Below are 23,252 nucleotides of genomic sequence, written 5' to 3' on the forward strand. Positions count from 1 at the left end.
ATAAAATATATTCGTATATACTCATTGAATTTTTAAGGCAATTTAAACTACCACATAATGGTTATCAAAATCCCGATTTAGTACTTGATGCTGCTACTATACTGGAGTAGACGAAATGGTACTACTTTCTACTCGTCTAGAAGTAGCGAGATTCTAGGCATGACAGATATAATTGAAGTAGATGTTAAACATGAACGCTTTATCGAGTTTTGATAAAAATAATGATTAGTGAGAGCCAAACGTTATTGAATTAGTTTCGCCGAACTGGTCTGGACAACATACTCTTAAGTCTAGGGCCATTATTATTATTATTAATCATCCACCTATCGCAGCATGGTATATTGTATGTGACTGTCTTGAAGCTGACAGTAACTATGGGCTGATCTGAGAATGTTTGCGAATTCTAAATGTCTATAGGGGAAACTGACCATCTATACATAAACCTTGAGCACGATATATATTTTCCAAGTGTCCGGGGCTATTAATCATAAATACCGCACGCAAATTTAGACACCAACACCCCGGACATGACCGAGGTAAGCTGGCTGTATGACAGTTTTATTGTAATCTCGCCCATACTCCGGTTTCATTCTTCGTGCGTTCTGTCGAAACTCTACTGAAATTTATTAACTTATTTTGCAGCGCAGTTCCGAGAAATTGTAATCTGATAGTACACATGGTAATGCTTACAAATGCGTTGCTTTTGATCAGTATCTGTGTTACGCTGGGTGCGGTAATCACAAGCAGCACGGATGCAAAACTGCTCCATAATACGACCGCCCTTCGCGATGTGGCAACTATGCCCGGAAATATGTCGTCGTCAGTGTTTATGACGCCACAGAGGGATAAGTTCAGTAGATTGTTCTGCTACAAAAGCAGTGAACCAGAGCCTGAATACAGAAATAGATGCTGCGCATCTGAGGTGTACCGATTTCGTTTATCTTGGCAACATGGCGGTTATTTCCTCACGACGTTGCTCGAAAGGTTGCAGCGATGGAACTGTGATGAATTTCGACAGGAATGCAACACACCGTCATACAATTTCACCGCGTTTAATAGTGTTGTGTATGAACGGTTTTGCTTTCCCGATTCAATGCACCGTCAATGCAAAGGCAAGGTTTTGACACTAGCTCAGAATCATCGGTTTCCGAATACCACTGGCGAATGGACCGATGTGATTGAACATATTAATCCCGAATATTTATCCGGAGATGAATTGAAAGATCCTTGTATTTCGGTCGCACTCTTTGATCGATCATCGGGAGGCGTTGGAAGATTTCAGGAAATTGTGGAAGTTTATCTGCCATTTTGTGGACTTCAATGGAATGGATATGACACCACTGTATCGATGAGAAGTGGAGTTTCGGTCTGGACTGGTCTATCGTTCGGGTACGGTTTTAGACAAAAGTATAATATAGATAATATATTACTGCAATCTTCCATATTTATGACCTTCTTAAACTTTTAAAGGCGCACCCTACGTTAGTAACAGATTTCGCCCCAACCCCTTATGGTCACTATAAAAAAAATCATCGCAAATGGCAGCTATAGGGTGTGTGCAATAAAAGTGTATAATTTCATGAGGAATCAAGGGTGTGCAGCGCAGTGTGCATTGTGCAGTAGGGGAATTCGTAAAAGAATCCCAGCACATAAATTATGGCTCAATTCTAACGAGTATAGCCGCGGTTCAACATGACATTGTAATTTCGACCTTTTTTCAAAATAATAGTATTTACGGTGACCAATTTTGTCATTTCTCATGGCCAAACATCGTGTTCCAGGCATCCTGGAATGGTTACTGATGTATACTGTACAGCACATACATAACATACATGGATAGCTGGTTCGTGGTACAGAACTTGAGTATAGCTTTCAATACAACATCCATTGTAAAAGAATATTTATTGAACCCGAATACTTTTCGGGTGCCTCATTTCAAGAGTTAGCGGCACACTGAAGGGATTTAAACAGATCTGACTGCAAAAACCAAAAAGGCAAAGTATGACGCAACAATCAAAATCACAGACCACGAAATTCGCATTGTACCAATGGCAACAATAAGAAACTAGAAGTATACGAACATACGGTACTATGGTTGCCAGTAAATTCGGCCACCGGTAAATTCGGCCATCGGTCACTTCGGCCCTCGGTAAATTCGGCCAGGGCCGGGGTAACAATAACATTACCTAACCCTAATCCTAACCCTAATCCTATATAACCCCTAACCTCCAAATCACTTGATAATAATATAATTATGTAATTAATTCGCATTAATAGTTGGTAATACATTTTTACACAAAATTCTCCGAGGGCCGAATTTACCGATTAAATTGGTCCTCGGTAAATTCGGCCCCGTAAATATCCGCGTTATCTGCGGTGACTGCGTGATATACGCACACCCTGTCCTCCAAATCACTTGATAATGATATTATTATGTCATTAATTCACATTAATAGTTGGTAATACGTTTTTATACAAAATTCTCCGAGGGCCGAATTTACCAAGTAAATTCGGCCATCGGTAAATTCGGCCCCGTGAATATCCGCGCGATCTCCCGCGATTACGCGATCTACGCATACCCTGACCTCCAAATCACTTGATAATAGTATAATTATGTGATCAATTCATGTTAACGGTTGGTAATACATCTTAATACAATATTCTCGGAAGGCCGAATTTACCGAGGGCCGAAGTTACCTACGGCCGAATTTACCGGTGGCCGAATTTACTGGCAACCCGGTACTATAGTAGCGACGCAATTTGTAAATAAACAGTTACACTCACGAAAGAACACGCACTAATGAGAAATTTGTAGGTTATAGAGGAAATCTTTTTGTCTGCATAAAATAGGTTTGTTCAACTGAATAAAAGTAGACTCCAACACTTTTAAATGAAACAAAGATCTGCCACGCGCAATGACAGTGAACATATTGTCATTATAGTGATGTGCACAGTAGGGTGGAGTGAAAATGACTTTTTTTTTCAAATCAAAAAAGGCCTTCCTCAATCCTGACAAATGACCTAAAACTTCAATGAAAAGTGACTTCAGGGTGTTGCCCCCATTTTCCAGCCGGCAACCCCCCAATTTCTGCGTGTGGGGGTGTAAAATGGCCATCTCGGCAACCGCTGCTCGTAGAGTCATGATATATAGCTCAAAATCTGCGGAAGCATCATGTTTCTATCTGTCTTCTGAAGAAAGTTTTCTCTATTGTGAACACAAAATGAGTTATAGCCAAAAAACTATATATACGCACATTTTTGTTGAAATTCAGCATTTATTCTGACGAATTGTGATCTGTCATTAGTTTTTTTTTTAAAGTAAAGTAACACACTGGCAATACCGAATATTGGGCCCATATTACAAATATATTCACAACACAGTCCTTTTAAAATCGGTTCAAAACATCATAATGAAACATTCACATTGAACGTCTTATATTAAAAATGCATTCTTTTGTCAAGTTTTTTCATCAGTTTACGAGACTTAATTTTTCGGCGAATGAGGCCATCTCGTCTTTGAAATCCCGAAACGTGCCCTGATGCTTCTGTTACGAGCTTTACATGATGTTCCATGCACTGTTTGATTGCGGCATGGATGAAACAAAACCAGAGGCTTCTCGCGGCATTCTTCTAACTCTGCATCAGTTAAGTGCTCAATCGCCGGAGAAAGTTGTTGATATAAGGTTCAATATCAACCAACTCGTGGTATACCTTTGCTTCCAAGTTCAACTTTGAGACGCAGAATAAACGAACAGGACCGCAGTTCAATTGGTTGGAACCGCTATGACTCTCAATGTCCAGGAGTGAATTTTATTCAGCGGCATGTTTTCGAATCGCCAGCACCTTGGTCACACCCAATTGAAAAAAACTACGTGGAAGTGTATCTTGTTGGCCAGTTACTCAATTCAAAAAGCTCTCGCCACCACTTATGGCCTTTCAAAAGCTCCCATAGGAAATTGTTAGTGACTTAAGTAAGGACCAGTTATATGCTTATAAATGTGCTGGGCAATTATTCAAGGAAATGCTGATGATGATCTGGCTTACTTGGAGGTTGGACCACCGGTTGCGCATTCAAGATGGCAAACTTTAGGATGCAGTGCAGAGTTTTACGGTATTATGTAACAGTTAATGAACCGCATTTAAACCTGGAGATTCTGGTTCGTTTTTGCCTTGAAGTATATTTTCCAACTTGGTTTGAGATCAAGGGAAACAAACATATAACACATGGACCCAGAAACATCTTCAACTTGATTAAACAGGTTTTGAATTTCTCTGACCGAAACGTTCGAAAAATTGCTCCGAATGTGGTGATAAGAAACGGTTATTCCGCACACCCCGAAAATATTATGATTGCAATGCTGGTAGATGATAATGAAGACATACGAAATAAGGGTGTGACCAAGGTGCTTGCGTTTCGAAAACATGCCGCTGAATAAAATTCACTTGTGGACATTGAAAGTCATAGCAGTTCCAACCAATTGAACTGGGGTCCTATTCGTTTATTCTGTGTCCAAAAACCAAGGCATACCACGAATTGGTTGATATTGAACCTTATCAACAACTTCCTCCAACGATTGAGCACTTAACTGATGCAGAGTTAGAAGAATGCCGCGAGAAGCCTCTGATTTTGTTTCATCCATGCAACAATCAAACAGTGGAACGACATGTAAAGCTCGTAACAGAAGCATCAGCACTAGTTTCGGGATTTCAAAGACGAGATGGCCTCATTCGCCGAAAAATTGAGTCTCGTAAACTGATGAAAAAACTTGACAAAAGAATGCATTTTTAATAAAAGTCGTTAAATGTGAGTGTTTCATTATGATGTTTTGAACCGATTTTAAAAGAACTGTGTTGTGAATATATTTGTAATATGGGCCCAATATTCGGTATTGCCACTGTGTTACTTTACTTTAAAAAAAACTAATGACAGATCACAATTCGTCAGAATAAATGCTGAATTTCAACAAAAATGTGCGTATATATAGTTTTTTGGCTATAACTCATTTTGTGTTCACAATAGAGAAAACTTTCTTCAGAAGACAGATAGAAACATGATGCTTCCGCAAATTTTGAGCTATATATCATGACTCTACGAGCAGCGGTTGCCGAGATGGGCCATTTTACCCCCCCCACACGCAGAAATTGGGGGGTTGCCGGCTGGAAAATGGGGGCAACACCCTGAAGTCACTTTTAATTGAAGTTTTAGGTCATTTGTCAGGATTGAGGAAGGCCTTTTTTGATTTGAAAAAAAAAGTCATTTTCACTCCACCCTAGTGCACAGGCGAGGTTTTCACTCAGATGCTGACCAATTGACGAAGCATATGCTTGGTAATCGTCATAGCAGTCTGTTTTGGCAGCCAATTTGCACTGACGTGCGAGCTCCGTGCGATCACTTGCGCAAGTTTTTGACCGAATCAATTTGGGGATATGCTGCTTAATACGCTCAAACAATCTTTGAGGTGTACGTCCTACATACCTACTATCACAGTGGCACTTGTATTGGTAGACAACATTACTTGCATTAAAAGTAGGAAGTACATCTTTTCGAGAGTTCATGTTCATGAATATCTAAATTTGAATCTTTTTTCAACAACAATCATATCACCGATTTTCATATTTATTGTTCACAAATACAGCGCGAAAAGAGAGGTTTTAGTGAACACCTAGAAGTTTCAGTACAGCTCCAACACATTCAGCTTTCAAGTACGCAACATTACCCTCTGAAGGCTTTGCGCCTCCGTTTATGCACCATTGACCGGTATGGTTATTGATGCTGTTCTAAATTAGGTGTCATATCTTTTACATGGTCTGGAAATCAGTCTTCATTTTCGATATAGAGGATGTTCGCGGAACAAAAGATCGGAGAACATAGGCTTATCCAATTTAAGGAATCCATACTAATTTCAATACATATTTCCACTTCATTGAGTCATTCAGCATAAATTCTTGCCAGAAGCAATTTATGTGGATTATAATTACCGCTATCGTTAGACAGTTTGTAACGGTCTTGGTGGTACTTCCTCGTAACGTATCAATCATGAGCTTTAGTCCACAATCGATTTCAGCTGTGAATGCTTTACAAATATGCGTATAACGTAAGTTTTCGACTCCACCATGAATTGCACTCAATGCGCCGTTACGCATATGTCGCATACGCGTGTCTTCACGTTAAATTTGACAACAATCTTTCTTTCGATGCGTATTAACTCATCAACAAATGGCATGCTTTTGGCAGGCAATCGGTGTCGGTTACTTTCGCAATGCAGGATGCATCTCCGCGACTAACGCAAAAGAATTAGGTAAACTAAAACTAAGGTACAATCTCAGAAAATATATTCAGCAGTTACTGTGATGGCTATTTCTTATAACAATTGCACACAAAATAGTGATGCCGAAACTATATACGTTCACTTTTCAAATTCCAAAGCGCAAAAAGTAAGTAGATTCACCCAGTACATTGTTCAAGTAGAGGTTAAGGCAGTCTAAAACATACCCAATTGAGTAAGCAGGCAAATCCTACTTGAGTAGTTTGATAATGAGCATCTCTGCCTTGAAACGTGATTTATGTTGAAAACTGAAACCAGAAATGCTAGTTTTAACCTGATGCGCACTGCCTGTGGAACTGATGTCGGGAATTACCGTGTTTGTCACTAGTCGTGAGTCACAATACCATGCACAATTGCACATACCAATCGCGGCTATCACGACAAGCTTCTCTGATTGCATGCCGTAACGACTTAATACGCTTCACGGGCAGGTGAAATTGGATTATGAATTCGTTTCGTTTGGAAACTTGAACTCGAATAATTATTCTTATGTACGATTAGCAAATAAGATGATCGTATAGTTGTCCTCGGGTATGGGCTATCGCTATATTACGTGGACATCTTGGATGTTCCCTGACGACACGACCCGGTATAGACATTATAGGCTGGTCGCCAATACCGGGCTACATGATCTAGTCGTGCAGATTATATACATTGGTGGATCATTATCAATTATGTTTTGTCAAATGGATCGATAGGTTTCACATTGTACGGTAGTGTAGTAGTATATTGTGCCTACATGGCCCTACCAAGTTGTCTTGGCGAGTTATATGTCGGTATCACAAAACATATCATCCCAGCATCACAACATAATCGTGATACGGACCAGCCCATTAGAAAGGCAAGACGAATTGTCCACCCCCGGCATAAGTGGCGAACGGATTGTCACATCGCGAGAGCTATTCTATGTGTCAATTTCTTTTATTGTACAGCCACTTTGTGTTAGTGTGTCCTATCAGTAGAAAAAGGTTGACAACCACTAGATTTGACATTTTCCATTTTTTTTAACTCTTCAGATGCAGGGGAGCTCTCATTTTCTTCATGGTGCTAATGGGGTTGCTCGGAATCGCAACAGTTGTCGCTAACGGAACGATACTCGCCGTGTTCGCATCGAACAAAAAGCTGCGAAACAGTCAAGCCATATTTCAAATGTCCTTAGCTGTCGCGGACCTCATCGTTGGACTATTGGTGTGGCCTAATATGATTGTAATGCAGTGTCTGTTGTTTTTATACCCACGGAATATGGGAGACGTTGTAACAGAGGAAAGACTGACGGTAAAAGGTATTCGAACGTATTTTCCGAACTTCGGTACAGACAAACTGGAGAGAAGATATCCAGCTCTTAACTCGGCCCAATTTAATCACGATTACAGGATGTTTTTAGGGTTTATTATGCTTCTGTCTATTCTGGTATCCATCATGACACTTATGGCTGCTAGTTTTGACCGCCTCTACGCTATTTCTTTCCCACTCCGACACCGAAGGAAAAACCCTAAAACAACAGCCATTAAGGTCTGTGTCGCAGTATGGTTACTATGTATTTTCTTCTGCATACTCCCTATCGTTATCCCGGCATTGGAATACAACACAATATCATCTATATTCGCATCGGCGGATGGTACTTATGGCACAACACTGGCATTGGTAGCTCTTATCGTTCCGATGGTGATGACATGGGTGGTTTCGGGAGCAACTTACGAAACATCGCGACGCCACGGTCTGCGCACGAAGAGCATGTTTGCAACGGCAAAGACTAATTCCTCTAAAAACGAAAGAAGACTAGCTAAAACCTTATGTCTCATGGTTGGAGTGTTCACGATCAGTGTTCTACCGGCCATCATATGCGTGGTCTGCGGAGCTTTTTTCATCAGGACTGAGTGGGCGAACCCTGCTTCTATCGATCTTGCTGCAATGAATGCGTATTCGTCAGTTGAGTATATTGCGGTTATAGTACTGACTATGAATAGTTTGTGGAATTGCCTGATCTACAGCCTGAGAAATATGGGGTTCCGAAAAGCAGCCAGGAACATTTTCTCCCGAGAAGACTCTCGTAGAAACAGTTCCCACGGCACAACGAGGCTTCACACCACCAGCACTACTGTTACTTCTAAGCGGGTTACGCAGAGTATACCTAAATGAAAACTTCTGCTGCTATGTCCGTCTCCCATAGTGTTGAGCCCGAGCATGTACTGTAGAAGCCCATTGCCCGCATATCCAGATAGATAGCCACTAAGTCGACGTATGTGGTTGTCCGGTTGAGTGGGTTTATGCATTGTTAACTGCTCAATTGCTTTTTGTATGCAATCTCTTCATTTATCGACCGCGTGTATTGTTAAATTATCCGGACAGTTTTTTTCATAAACGTCTTTAACTTGTGTCATGTGCATAGCATAAGTACCATTCGCATTTGTGATCACTGTAGGTATGTGGATGATAACTCCAAGACATATTTCCCTAGATATACTGTTATAAGTGATAATACAAAGTCTAATGATTGCAATTGTCCGCCTATCTTACACCAGCGTCGTGTAGTTCCGTAACAGTGGACTTGATTGGGAAAGCTCGCACCAATACAGCTATTTTGTTATTGTTATAACAGATTACATCTACCAAGCCAGGATATTCAGTGTGGTTGTGTGGGTGTCTGGAATTAAATTTCACGAAATATTACTGGGCTCTTTCAAAGTGGCAGAGATGAGCGGATTTGAAATTTCCTTGTCCTAATCCAATCCAAATCCGAACCTTCAAATCCTAATCCAAAACTTTTCCATATTCAAGTCCATGTCCAATCCTAATCCGATTCGAACTGGAAATTCAGAAAAAATACTAATTTATGCAATGGAGGGATTCGAAAATTTTCTTTCACAACCAACGATTCACTTGATTCAAGATAACGTAGTAACCATAAGTACAATAATAACTGATCTGAATAAAGTTTGTCGCCATTCGCCACACGACATTTCTATCTCCCAGGAAATAGGTAAATCCAATCCAAATCCTAATCCGTTCTGAAAAAAATGTCTAATCCAAATCCGACAAAATTTCACAAATCCTGTTTTTTCAAAACCTAATCCTAATCCATGCTCATCTCTGGAAAGTGGATGTATTTTTAGCGAATCCAACCAAACTACTCTAAGGCGCCGTCTTGCGTGGGTTCGTAAAATCATTTCGTCCCGTTCACCTCCAGACGCATTGTCAAAAGCGAACACCTCGCCGATTACTACACATCAGCACATCCACTGTAATGTAGCGCCGTGGTGTTTCCAGTCGAAGTTATCTCTGCCCGTCGAGTTGAATATTCATCTCAACATGACACCGCCGCGGTTTTTAGATCTCATCTAACAAGGCTATTACAACGGTTGTCCCGTTACTATGCGCTACAATCTCAGTAGGTCACGATAACCATTCACGCCATCGAGTATCACTTGCTTATTCAACCGGAACCCCACACAATAACGCTGTTGACATAGCGACCCGTTCTATTGTTAATCATCCGTGAGATCCGTCAGCGATACGGTCCGGGATAATAAGACAGGTACTTGACAGCAACAGACGTATATTGGTAGTTTTTCAGGGATACCCATGTAATTGGATTGGTTAAAACAGCGCATATATCTGCAGCAGTTTTTTATTTACTTCACCCCAAGAGCTAAGCTCTAGTCGGATATTGATTGAGAGTTGCCCTATGTTACACAGTCAGCGTAATTGACTAGGAGAGTTCAATAGTAATGAATTAGCAATATTTTCACGTTGCTGCTGTCCATAAGTTTTATCTGACTGATTCACGCTCTCGACTATCTAATCGCCCGCATAATACGTTAGTTAAGAACTCAAATGGTGGTTATTCAACGTCACTGGAGGTATCCCCGTCTACATAATGGTAACTTAATACTAATTAGACGCATAATGAATCTCGAACCGCCTAATTAAGATGACGATCCCGGATTGACTTTCAGTTATTCCCCTATATACCTTCTATGTAAGATATATCAACATGCATCGAGCTTATCAACCGATATTACCAAGTCACAATAAACTGTTACAGCAAAAATGGGATGACACCTACTATAATGAGCACAGACGCAAGGTAAGGCATACGCAATTATCTTCGTTTATAGTTTATGCTTGAACTTGCATTTCGAGATCTGTATGCTTTATATTTTACGTAAATACGTACAATTATTTATAATACTTCATTCCCACCAGATATCAGGATATGTGACTCGAGCACCCTCGAAACCAAATAATGTGTGCTTTCAATTAGCGTCCTATGGTGGTTGTTCAGCGGCAGAACAAATCGCGGTTTCAATTTACTGTGGTTACACGACAGCTCTCTATTAGTTCCGTTATCAAATTACCGCATATAGTGGCAAAGAAGCACACTTTAGCCTGCGATTCAAACAATGGCTGTAAAACTTGTTACCGGCGAGATGATAATAAAAATCGTCGAATACCTCTAGCGATCGGATTTTATAGCCAAGCCCAAACAAATGCCTGCCGATAAAGTTTCTTTGTGCGCAGAGCGAAGTATATATCAATGTTTGAGCAAAGGCCGTCAAACTTTGAAATTACAATGATGGTGATTTGCGCCTTTAAAACAAACTAATACAGAATCATTCTATTGATTGAACTTCCAATACCGTTAATAACGCTCGTTACTAGGGCTGGGCACAATGATTCGAGTACTCGAATCTGAATCGAGTATTAATTTTAATGATTCGAGTCGAGTAGTAAAAGACGATTTTTTCGAGTACTGAAATTATACGCTTCTGGCCACTGAAAGGTAATTTATCAACGAGGATTATAGTTTCGAAACGAATTATCACTGTTAAAGCCTTGAAACCTTGATTGGCGGTATCGTAGCGTACGAAACATATAGTACAAAGCTACAAAGATTACTGGACGTAGCCCATTTTCCAAGTTATGATTATCCCACAACATTGCCACCAAGTGGAATGAAATCGGTATGGTCGAAAAAATACCAAAGTAGCTTTTATGAGATAGATAACAGGCATTATATTCTTTGCGGTGGCATAAACGGTACATATTTGAACTTTGACGTATTACAAAATGCTATGACGTCATAATGAGTGATACTCGATTACTCGACTCGAATCGAAGCATATTACGTGATTCAGAATCGAATCACTCAGGTACTCGATTTTGCCCAGCCCTACTCGTTACCATACCCTTACCGTACGATGGATTTCATAGTCAGTCCAATCTGCACACCATGTTATACAGGAGCAATTATGCCGTAATTTAGTTCTCGAACCTTATGGGAAGTGATCAAGATTGTCATACTTGAAAACAGTATAATCGATATGAGATAGTTACAATCGCTATTCACTCTCTTTTGGGACCGCATGGGTCGGAGATATACAATCACACATACCCAACCCATTTGGGTAGTGGTTCCCAACCTGTGGTACGCGTACCGTGCGCAAAATTCTTCCAGGTGGTACGCGAGCAGATTCTGTTTTTTTATCGACCGAAGGGAGTTATTGGTTCAGGTGGGGTTGATTTTGAGTTTACTGAAGCCGTCGTCGCCGTGAGTAGGGCCAATCCCACCAATGACGTCCTACGGGGAAGAGATCTAGTCGTAAAGCATTGGGATTCTTACCTAACCCAATACCGTTTTAACATATTTGACCACAAGAATTCCAAATGGATCCACTACAGATCTTCATATACTGCGTCTTAAAATGGGTAGTTTCTGTTTCGCTGCCTTCGACAGCTCAACGCGTTGGAAACATTTTGAACGCCTTCGGCGCGCGTAACTTACGTAGGTGGTACGCGAGCACTGCATAAAACCTGGAAATGGTACGTGGGTGGGAATAGGTTGGGAGTCACTGCATTAGGGCAACACATACCATACCGCCTGAAGCCGAATTTTGTGGTCTGCAGAGATCCTCTTACTGTGTTACAGGATTGATTGTGTTATCCCAGAAAATGTAAGCTAGCAGTGGTTCTCAACCGCTGGTCCGCGAGTTTCCTGCCGAACCTCCAAATATAGTAGAATTTTCTATTCCAAATTCAAAATGTAAGAATTATAACGCTTGGCTTGTCCACTATTTAAAGAAATGAAACATCACATTGTAAAGTTTGGAACATATTTTCTGCATAGTGTCGTAATAGACCGCTCATGCTTCACTTTGAGCGTCGTCACAATGCTATAAAAGTGTTGTAGGAAACTATTTTAAAAGTAGCCTACAACTCGTTTCGCACAAGTTATATGTGAAATCTACTGATGCGTTTACAAAAACTTCGTTAAATTCAGGCAGTGCGATTAAGCGGCACTATAGGTGTTATAATAGAGGCTACAACAAACAGCAAAGTCGCATTTCTTTCAAAAGAATCGAATAATCACAATTAAGTTAGTGGTCTTATCTAGCTTCTCACAAATACTTCAATAGAACCACGTACAGTTACATAATATAAAAAGGCAGGATTGAATGAAATTCTCAATATTACATTTAAAACGCATACATTTGTCGCCATTAAATTTAGGGCACATTTTGATTTGTGGAGGTTCACCGGTCCGCAACATTTGTTTTGAAGTTTTAGCGATCCGCGAGGTCAAAACGGTTGAGTGAGAACCACTGGGCTAGGCTATGCAATGTATGCTTTTTCAACCAAGAGAGGGCCATACGCTATGTATGAATTTGGGCATCTTGTCACAGAGTCCAATGTAATTGGACTTGTAAACTAATACGAAGTCACCGAGTTGATGAAAAAATAAAAGCATACGAAGTTATTAGGTAATGACCAAGCTGTGATCGACTGGATCGCATTAACTCCAAAACTAATCTAACTGTAATCCCGTTCCAGATTTGCTTTGTCGTGACGATAGCGCATAGTTGTGATAGCCGTCATATAAGCGGGGTGTATGCCAAGTTGACAACGCTATGGTGACTATATCTCTGTAAAAGGGTTACTGCAATTGGCAGCACCAATTATGTTTGTATTGATAAAGGCCGCGAAGTTTGGTTAGTAAATACTTGGCTACATCCCTCCAATCCCCTTCTGACGTCACTGCGTCTGTAAGAACAACAAATGCGCCCACCCTCCGCGTAGGTTGTAGACTTTGTCATTTATCAGTGTAATTAATGTCGGAGTACTATCTTTATATTATGGATTCGACTTCATGTGAAGCTAACATTTGCTTCCGTATGACCCACAAGCTTGGAGGTGTCCCTTCGAGACGATGCAGCGTAACAATAGATCGGTGTGTACATACATAACAAAGCGAGGCGGAGATATCCTTTGTGTGTTCCCGACCTCCTTGTAAGAATGTTGATGTATTGAAACGCGAAATAGGGCGAGTGGACCACAATTACTGGGGTGAAAATGGGCCGGGCGACTTGTATTGGAAATCGTGATACACCTTTCGTATGGTGTTTGCAGATGTTGGTGACATGGTGTGCTTGATTGTAATGATGAAAGCTTGACCTTAGATGATCTACTCTATTACATTATAGTATGCATAAACTTACATTACTCCGTTTGATTATATCTTGACCCCGTTTCCCAACCTCAGCGTTACGGCTTTCGTAGAGTGTCGTTCAAACCTTATTTGTTACCATTGTTGCATTACGAATTGGACGGCCAGTGATTTTAATTGTGATATTTTGTAAATAAATCATCATTCACTCATAGCCTAATATCTACATATCTAATTAGCAGTTCACACTTTTCTCTCGGACCGCCACTGTATTTCGTAATTATCATTTTGGGTGACTCATTGTCCAGATGTCCACCCCTGCCTTAATGCTATGCATCACTGTGATTTATGAATAAGACACTATTAACATGAATAAATTACGGATGACAAGATATCATACTTCACTATTTCGTGAAATATCTTCGTACGAGGTGGACGCTTGTGATATCTGTTCTTAGATATTGATAAACCACAAGATATCTATCCTGCTGTACTATAAGCTGTATATATAGGTTAGGAAATGTGGCTACCCACTTTCTCGTGAAGTCTGACTTAAAAAAGGGGCATTATGTATAACTTCAGTTAGATATGTGATGAAAACACTGGGCTTCTGATATTATTTATAAGCGATAAAATGCAAAATTTACTTAGATTTACTATCAATTTATGACAATGCATTAACATAGACAGGGTTCCCCTTGGTATCATTGAACTCAACTATGCAACGGATGACCTTCAGAGAAGAGGTTTACAAGATGGTACATATATAGTCAAGCACGTCTGAAATCTAGTACCAAGTAAACGCCAACAAAGGCACTTGATATCATTGAGATCGGCTTAAAAGTGGGGAATATTTACGAAGTAGTGGAATTAGCAGATCATTGTGTATAAGGAAATGTATTTTCGCTCTGAGGGGGTGATATAATTTAACTTGATATTTTATTTCGTCATTTCCTAAGGCGTGACTCAAAAAGATCTCCCTGAAACTTCAATCACGAAATCCGTCCAAGTTGAAAATATATACATCACATATGTATATCCGACTCCATATCACGCCATATATCATATATCGACGTAAACCAGGGCTTTCAGCGAATGAAGCATGGACTAATAGTGAACTTGCATGACACACAACGACATCAGAAATAATTTTATTATCGAAATTGAGCACAAATGAATTTGACATGCAAATAGCAAAAAGGCTGGAGCTAATCTTACGTTTGTAACATCATTTTTATCTAAAATCTTATTTTATCTTAGATCTCAATGTCCATTTCATGCGATTGGAAGGTGGAACAGCAGAGTATTATTATTGCTGTCGCGAAATCGTAATTGTTTGACACATTGCATTTTCCAATTGAATGTGACGTAACGTGGATCAGTTGTTGGGATTTTTGGCTGTGAATAGTTTCCGCTTAGAAGAGCATGATCTGTTGCTCGCAACACAGACCTGGGTCGCGATTGCTTTAGAATGAGTTACTATTTTTTATATATACACCTTAGCATACTTATAATGAAACTGGTGTATTGCCATTGTAAGGATGAAGCAGGGTTTGTGGCTCTCTATGGTTGGTTTAGGTGGTGGGAATTGGTTCTAACGACTCTTTTTTATGGTGAAGATTGCCTACCCTCGACACGAACCCGCTTTAAAGGGAATCTTTAGCTTCACAGTGCACTCTTATAACACTGTATACCGCCCCTCATTCATTGGCACATCACATATGGGATCATCCGTTGGGTTGAGGAATGCAACATTCCTACTGAAAAACCTGATTTCTCTCAAAACAGAGCGAGGTTGTCAAAATCAAAGGTTCTCAAATGCCTGTACGTGTACATTGTACGTACACAGACATTAGTAATCTATATTGCGGAGGGATGCCCAATATTCTCGGCAGCATTTCGATTACTTCAAAAAAAGACTCCCGTAACCACCTTTAGCGTCGGCATTTGGCATCATCATCATTGGTATTCTTTCTATAACGATACTCCCATGTAGTGTTTCAGATAATTCAGAGTTCCAACGATCCTATGCATTTTCATCTGCCGCCAAAACCAGCAGATATAGAATTATTCGAACTGGCAACGACATGGCTCATTAAACCGACTAATTCACGACTAAACGTGAAAGTAAATTCACGTCAGAAGGATCGAACCACCAGCTGTTGGACAAACACCCTATAATAACCACAAATCCAACAAAGCTTAGTACTGGTTTTCGTTTTACACTGTCGGATGGAGTGATGAACTACAATCAATTCCAGTGACATATATATTGCATAATCTTGACCTTGATAATAGTTAACGGTTAGGGAGTTTCAGAATCTCGTTCGAAGCACAATCACATTTACCAGCGACTTCCTCTGTGGTCATGCTATTTATTCTGTATGTCGACTTACGGACCAATTTGCAAATTCAAATTACATTTTGAATTGCCGTCAACACATGCTTGTTGAATTTTGTGTTAACGTTCGCATAACTATTCATCGACAACCGCATGTTGTCGATAAATAAATAAATAAAAACTTGGATTTATAGTTCTTGCATCAACCATTACATGTCTCCTTCGTAAATATCCTGACTCCCAAACTTGAGCTCAAAGTTCAATATCTCATGTGGCGTTAAATTGTGGGAAGATATTCCCATTGGAAATCTTGATATGTCTAAATCTAAAATTGAATACGTCATGAATGTATGATGTCCACCAACAAATGATTCGAAATGTTTTCTGACACGTGCAATAAGTCTATGCTAATTTTCCAATTTGTGATTTGATGTTTGATACTTTATGTATCGGTGTATGTTTTTATTCAGGTCGTTTTCACTTTCCAGTTTTCAAATTTTTTGCTTTGTTCTGTTATTGTAACTACGTTCCATCTGTTATGATCATGAAAAATTTGCGAGGCAAAACCTCAGGGGCGGTTCGAGGGCTAGAAGTCTCTGTCATATCAGGCCACTCTTTCATGAGTTATGTTTAATATATTTGATTCGAATTGCATATTGTGTTTTAAATGAGTATGGTACTGATAAAGAGGGACTAGCTTTTAACAAATGGCATCTACTGAAACACGACGCGATCATCACCGGTTGCTATGTATCAGTCGGTTTCTGATGCTGGTGCCAGGATTATATGCTGTTGAATCAGTGAGCGAGGTTTCACGGAAGCAAATTTGTGATTGCATGTAGGTGCATTCCGCGAAACCGATGGTTGACACAGGCGCCCCGCAAACGTACGTTCACATGCACTTGAAAATGAAGAAACTGCAATTGGAAGAAGAGCGATTAAGCACAATCGAACGCGACAACAGGATCCTGTTGGAAAAGATGAGCTTCATCATGCGAACGAGAGGACGTGTCGACAATAAAAATGATTATGTCAGTAAAAGGTAAATTGGACACTATTTCTTTTGAAAGCATGTCAATTTCTATTTTATATAAGGATGGTATCTCGTCATCTCGTCGACATGTGTAAGGTTATGATGACATACTCGTACAGTAGTTACAGCTGGATCAGTGCGCCATTGCCCAGCCTGTGCATACGAGCATGATTTGCTATCGAATGAAGATTTGGATGAATCTCATTAGAGAACAAATGATAATTTGGTTCTTGCAAGTTCGTCATGTGACTCAAATCCTGTGATTATCACACCACTAGTTGTATCCGAAACATTCCCATACAGGCGGTACGACGAGAAATCTCTGTTACATTCGTGAAATTACTGTTTGTTAACCATGTTAATTCTCTAATTAGCACTCTTAGTTCACTAAACCGCATCGACAATGAAATTTCTTCCTTCTCGACGCATGTATTAGTAAGCAATTAGCGACGTCACTGTTAAATTTGAATGATCAGCACGATTGACAGGTGTGGTCAAAGTACTCTGCGTGGCTACTCAAGTAGAAGTAAAATTAATGCGGAGTAAGTAAAATCATTGAAAGTAGCGATTTGCAAGCCCTGTTAAAATTACTTCGAATGGAAGTAGACGATGAAATGTTTGTAAAGTACTGCAGTGAGTATAGTTTCAAGAAGTATATTTGGTCGAGGTGTCACATACTTTTATAGTAGTCACTGGAAGATGAGTGCTTTCTAAATCGGAAGATGCATGTTCGCAACTAACGAAACATTACTAATGCCACTTCTTTGTCGTAAATATATTGATTTACCGTGATACGTTGGCAATTCTGCTTGGGTGTAATGACAATTTCATCGGCAAAAAGGATGAAAACTTATCCGATCTAATTCCTACTTTTAGAAAGTAGAAAGTACGTAAGACCAAATTGTGTCTGATGTCTGAGACTAGGTGGTACGCAAGGGCAAGAAAGTTCCCCGCGGTACTCATCTTCCGAAAGTTTTAAAATCACTGCGCCTATGATCGATTCCGTACATCTGGTAGTAATTCCTTTTCCTAACAAATACATTTTGTTGGTTACGTGCAGTTTGAATCGCGAGAAAAGACAGCGGGAGCTCTTGCGAGTCACCAGGGAGAACCAAGCAATTCTGAACCGGATAACCATGCGAGAACCGGAATACAACCACGCGAAATGGGAACGGGATTGGCAAGAGGCGGAGGCGCTGATGGACAACATTGGCAGATATCCTAAGAATTGGTGGAAGGAAGTCGAGAAGCAAGTGAGTGTGTGTGCTCTCTTTGGGAGTATAGCGACTCAGTAACTGTCGAAATATAATGTGTGATAAACTCCGATACATGATACATGGATTTCGTATATGATACCGGGTACGTAGTTTCAATAGTCCGACCTCGCTATTTCATGCTCTATCCTCGGCGTGAACACGCAATGTCTGACCAATGACCATACATCTATCTCTGTGCCCACAAAAGTATAGACGTGTTATTGATAGCAAACGCTTTTCGGGAACAAGTTTAGACTCTGGAGATATGGTATGGTGTTAGCCAAGCGGACCATGGGGGAGCCACAGTGGTGGTGAACAAATAAAAAGTGAATCACACCAACTTCCAGAGAGTGCTATAAGTGATAGTAATTTACGAAAATAAGATCACTACTAGACTGCAATCGTATAATCGCCACAATAGACATTGACAAGAAAACATCGTTTCCATTTAATCATACATCAGGAAAGTATTACTATTGACTTGTGCCCAGTTACGAACGAACAATCGAGATCATCACGTTTTGTACCTAGCCACTTTTTCGTTGTGACATGTTCCCTCCCAAATCAAGCCCAAGTGTTAATGCTATTACAGCGAGCCTCTCACCCACTCGAAGACATCAAATTTGATAAGGATTACCCGCCTACTTGAATTGAGAGCCTGAAGTAAACAAATTTTGAAAATTGCGTTAGCGGTACGTGCCATACTAACGCAACTCAAACGTATCGGACCTTGGATATTTACTATAATGGCATTACGTTAATGAGTTTAAACTCCCTAGCCGAAGTAGAGTCATGATTACATGAATATCACGAGGTGCTAAGGTCCAGTTGCTGAACCAAACGATATGCAAATATACGAGGCCCTTTGCTGGTTTAACAATACAGGATGTTGTAAACTGTGAAAGTGTGAATGTATGATTTGAAACAGATGTCGCTATACATAGGTATACCTTATTTCGCGAATATGGCTCCCATCACCTATTTACAGTTATGATGCAAACTTGAGTTCAAGATCACGTCAATATATACAAATTCCAGATTATAATTTAGGGTCAATATCTATAACACCAACTTACCGACTTTCTCTGTCTTTCACCCGCTTCGTTGCTGAATACTTTTTTTGCGCTGTCAGATTTTCAGCCTAAGCTATGCTCAATTTTGCCCTCAAATGTTAGGTCGTTGTGTAGCAATAATTCAAAATATCACAACAATACGATACACTGAAATGCATTCGCTGTTATGCTTTTTCGTGTATCATTTCCGTGCCTGAAAATTCATACCATCAATCAGCTGTGGTTAGGATCCGAGCCGTCTCGCAACGCGATTCGCTGGACATTGTGACCCACGCTGACTGCATGGCCAGAGTAGGATAACTACAAAATTCTCAACCTTTTCAAATAAGAATAGAATTAGAATTATAGCTACACAGTTTTGCTCGAATTAGATTAGAAAGATGGTCGCACAATTCTTTCAAACTTATAGATCACTAAATTCGTGAAGGAAAGACAACAAAACCAAGCTCAGTTCATATCAAATCGAAGTTCATTATTATAAGAGAAAGGCAAATGTCTGTGTACACCACGTTTCACGCTATATTGTTCTCCTATGACATTTTCAGGAAAACCGGATGTTGTTGTTGTTAGTATTGCAATATAGGGTGATCGGCTACTATGGCCTTTTACACCAGGTCTAAAGAGTCTCAGAAATCCATTATCGTTACAACTGTTTGCCGGTGATATGTTATATTGGAATTAAAATTAGACTACCGGCATTTCTCCCTAATTAGTTTAATTGGACAACTGTCGAGGTATCTAGTTATCCAAGTTTGTGATTTGGAACTTGCCCGCTAGATTATATCAATCGACTAATCGCTTGATTGTCCCAACAGCGCAAGCGTAAAACGAAACGCAAGGCCGGAGTTCACAGCGCACCAGTCGGAGATTCACCCAGGGAGGCGGACAGCAAGAGAAAGGAACAGGCCTCGACGGCGGAAGCGAGTCGACCGAAAGACAAAAAGAAAAAGGCTCAAGCTTCCGATGTGACGTCATCCAGTTCTTCATCCTCGGACAGTGACAAAAATCAAAGCAACGCCAGTTAAATATGAATTGCAATATTGAAATCGCTCGGCCCAAGTTGCTGTTTGTCGTTAGGCTGTAGTAGAAGCTACTTCTTTAATTCTAATCTTTGCTTGCGTTGCACAAATTTATTTCGCTTTACCCTGTACGGTAGTGTTCCGATCTAGATTGCTGGTCGTATAGGCAGATCAAACCAATCAAGTGTCTTCCAGACTGCCTGGCGTGGTTTTAGCGTACGAACAAACACAGTATTACATATTTCAGTATTACACCTTAATCACCGTTCTTCCGTTTATAATTTGGTTATGTTTTGGTGCGTTGTGCTTGTTCTGGCAGAATCATGCCCTAAAACTTTACAAACGAGTCGAAGACTACGAAATGTCACTTTTGTGACTTGAAATACCGTATTCAACGGAATGTGTTGAACGTTTTCCGACTATATCTGTTCAATGGCGGTCATAGTACGTGATAGCAATGAAGCTTTAAGTCTTGATCACTTCTGACTCTTCTGTCCTTGGTGTTTTCATCAGTAGTAATGTGATGTTGAAAGAAACTTACTATGTGATGAGGTATGTTACTGTGCATAATAAATGAAGAGAATTTAGCTGAATCACAAACTGCCGAGTGTTGTCGATGTTACGGGTGTGTATTCAACCTTGTGTTAGGGCTGGAATGAAGTTAAAGTTTAGCGTGTTGTTCGGATCTTTATTTTAGCAAGGACTGCGCGCAAGAAATTTCTAATCAATTATTATGGTTACCCAACAAATGTCGCGTAAGCAAAACACATTGAAAATCCAACGTCGAGTACGGCAGGCGGGCAGAATAACTTTGTTCAGTTGAGATGATCTTCAAGGCAGTACTTCATCAATTACATTTCTTTGAATGAAATTTTCCAAACGTTTTCCTGGTCACGCTATTTCCTGGGTGATTATTGAAAGAAAATATCGATATCCGCACATACATAGGAATACCATATTTTGGAATCGAGATAGGAGGACACTAATTAGCTGATCAAGACTGAAATCAACGGATTTTGAGTTGACTAAAAACAAGGTCGTCACTTACGACCGACTCCCGAATTACCCGCTCGAACGTCCGTATTTGCTATTTAGCGTCTTTTATGCCCATTTTCAGTCGAATCTGTCCGTTATCCTAGCTGTAGAGGAGGCCGAATTGACAAAAATGAAGACAATTAGGCGTCCTCGGAGGACATTTTCAAAAACCTGAAAAAGGAGGACAAATCCTCGTAAAGGAGGGCGTATGGTAACTCTAGCTAATGGTATATGTATTATAGGCAACACAACGAGCATGTGTCAACCGATACAACCACGATAAGGTGTTCTTTAAATAAAAAATCCAAGGTAGCACAAAGCTTCAAAACCCGATCGATTACCAGTGTTAGGATCAAGTCACTACCTTCGAGTCATCTCGAGTCATTGCACATTTTGACTCGAGTCAAGTCAAGTCAATCAATTTTCGAAGGTGACTCGAGTCAAGTCAAGTCACTCGATTTTCGGAGGTGACTCGAGTCAAGTCGAGTCAAGTCAAGTCAAGTCACGAGTCAAGTCACAATTCAAGTCAAATTGAATCATCGACGTCTGGGTGATGATTCAAATTCATAACATTTTGCCAGCTGCGTGAAAAAGATTAATTGGCCATTTAGCTTGAATCAAATAACGAATATAAACGTAAATATACAAGCAAATAGGTGATGTATCGCACGCGCACACGTAGAACTGCTAATAAAATACGTGATTAACTAGTTACATGCTACAGTCGGGGAAGCGAGTGGCGCAGTTGGTTAAACACTGCAGTCACGACACCAATGGGTGATGGTTCGAGTCTCGGCTCTGCCATGTTTCTATGTGTCGGAGGTTTATCTGGGCTCCTCATCGCCGATCCCGCTGTAAATACAGCGCCTTCAAAAGCCCAGAGGAAGAGAGAGCCGAACTCTTGAAAGATGGCAGCTAAAGATCACGATGAAAGAGCTAAAAGCAAAAGAGACATCTGACGTTAATGAATTCATGTACTGGGCGCAAATGACTATAATAGCGATAAGCGCCAATGATGTGTCAATAAAACAAACAAACATGTAACAAACAAACTGTAATTATCAGCCAAAATAGAGGATCGAATACGAAGCTTCGAGAAGTTTAAACAAATTGATATACACTACCCATCTACACATATCCGTGAGAATATAAACGCATAAACTATATTCCTTCGATTTAAATCCTAGAGAGGGTTGGTAAAGGTGAGCACTGCTCAATGTAAGCGCTGAGTCGACTAAGAAACAGAGATACGTTTCTATTAATCTACTACTACTACGACAACGTAAGCCGTGATGATTTCGTTTGCGGCCAATTTATTTGTGATGTAACAATGGAGGGCCAGTGAAATGTACAATAAAAGGATGACTGGTTGCTCTCACATGTGTCAGCGCCGTATCGCGAATAATCCGAACGTATACACATGATACAATGATTTAGTCGACACAGTTTGCTTATTGATGACTTGAAATTGACTCGTAAATTTTGCTCCGAGTCACGAGTCAATCCACATTTTTGAAGCGTCGAGTCAAGTCAAGTCAAGTCATTTTTGCAAAGTGACTCGAGTCAAGTCGAGTCATCCCAACACTGTCGATTACCATAGTGTTTTCGATCCCTTCACATCGCCACAGGTCGTTCATTCCACGACACGTCAGTAAAATACGAAATCACTCAGAATCTCGCAACCACGCAACCACCTCATGTTGTCACTCCTTATATATGTTCACC

At 40.2% G+C, this 23,252-nt stretch overlaps 3 protein-coding genes and 1 long non-coding RNA gene across 4 annotated transcripts in view; 2 read left to right on the forward strand and 2 right to left on the reverse strand.

The window, feature by feature from the left end:
- LOC145437436 (retinoid-inducible serine carboxypeptidase-like) overlaps window positions 1–5,004 on the reverse strand; it is a 36,266-nt gene extending 31,262 nt beyond the window's left edge. The window contains exon 1 of the mRNA XM_080314696.1: window positions 5,001–5,004. The gene's annotated coding sequence lies outside the window, so the exon portion shown is untranslated. The remainder of the gene's footprint in view (window positions 1–5,000) is intronic.
- Window positions 552–8,826, forward strand: LOC145437434 (uncharacterized). The gene is made up of 2 exons (XM_080314694.1): window positions 552–1,389; window positions 7,343–8,826. Exons 1-2 carry the CDS (start codon window positions 677–679, stop codon window positions 8,463–8,465), a joined length of 1,836 nt encoding a protein of 611 aa, XP_080170820.1. The 5' UTR covers window positions 552–676; the 3' UTR covers window positions 8,466–8,826.
- Window positions 8,827–10,283: 1,457 nt separating this feature from the next.
- LOC145437442 (sperm axonemal maintenance protein CFAP97D1-like) lies at window positions 10,284–21,092 on the forward strand. The gene is made up of 4 exons (XM_080314701.1): window positions 10,284–10,413; window positions 16,954–17,153; window positions 18,205–18,397; window positions 20,289–21,092. Exons 1-4 carry the CDS (start codon window positions 10,321–10,323, stop codon window positions 20,496–20,498), a joined length of 696 nt encoding a protein of 231 aa, XP_080170827.1. The 5' UTR covers window positions 10,284–10,320; the 3' UTR covers window positions 20,499–21,092.
- LOC145437446 (uncharacterized) lies at window positions 10,833–12,422 on the reverse strand. The gene is made up of 2 exons (XR_013914666.1): window positions 11,516–12,422; window positions 10,833–10,990 (listed from the first exon to the last, which is right to left on the reverse strand). It is a non-coding gene; the product is annotated as an uncharacterized LOC145437446 (long non-coding RNA).
- Window positions 21,093–23,252: the final 2,160 nt, after the last annotated feature.

Source organism: Botryllus schlosseri, chromosome 4 (genome assembly GCF_051294905.1).
Source record: "Botryllus schlosseri isolate E-star chromosome 4, Bs_hap1, whole genome shotgun sequence".
Classification (NCBI taxonomy): domain Eukaryota; kingdom Metazoa; phylum Chordata; class Ascidiacea; order Stolidobranchia; family Styelidae; genus Botryllus; species Botryllus schlosseri.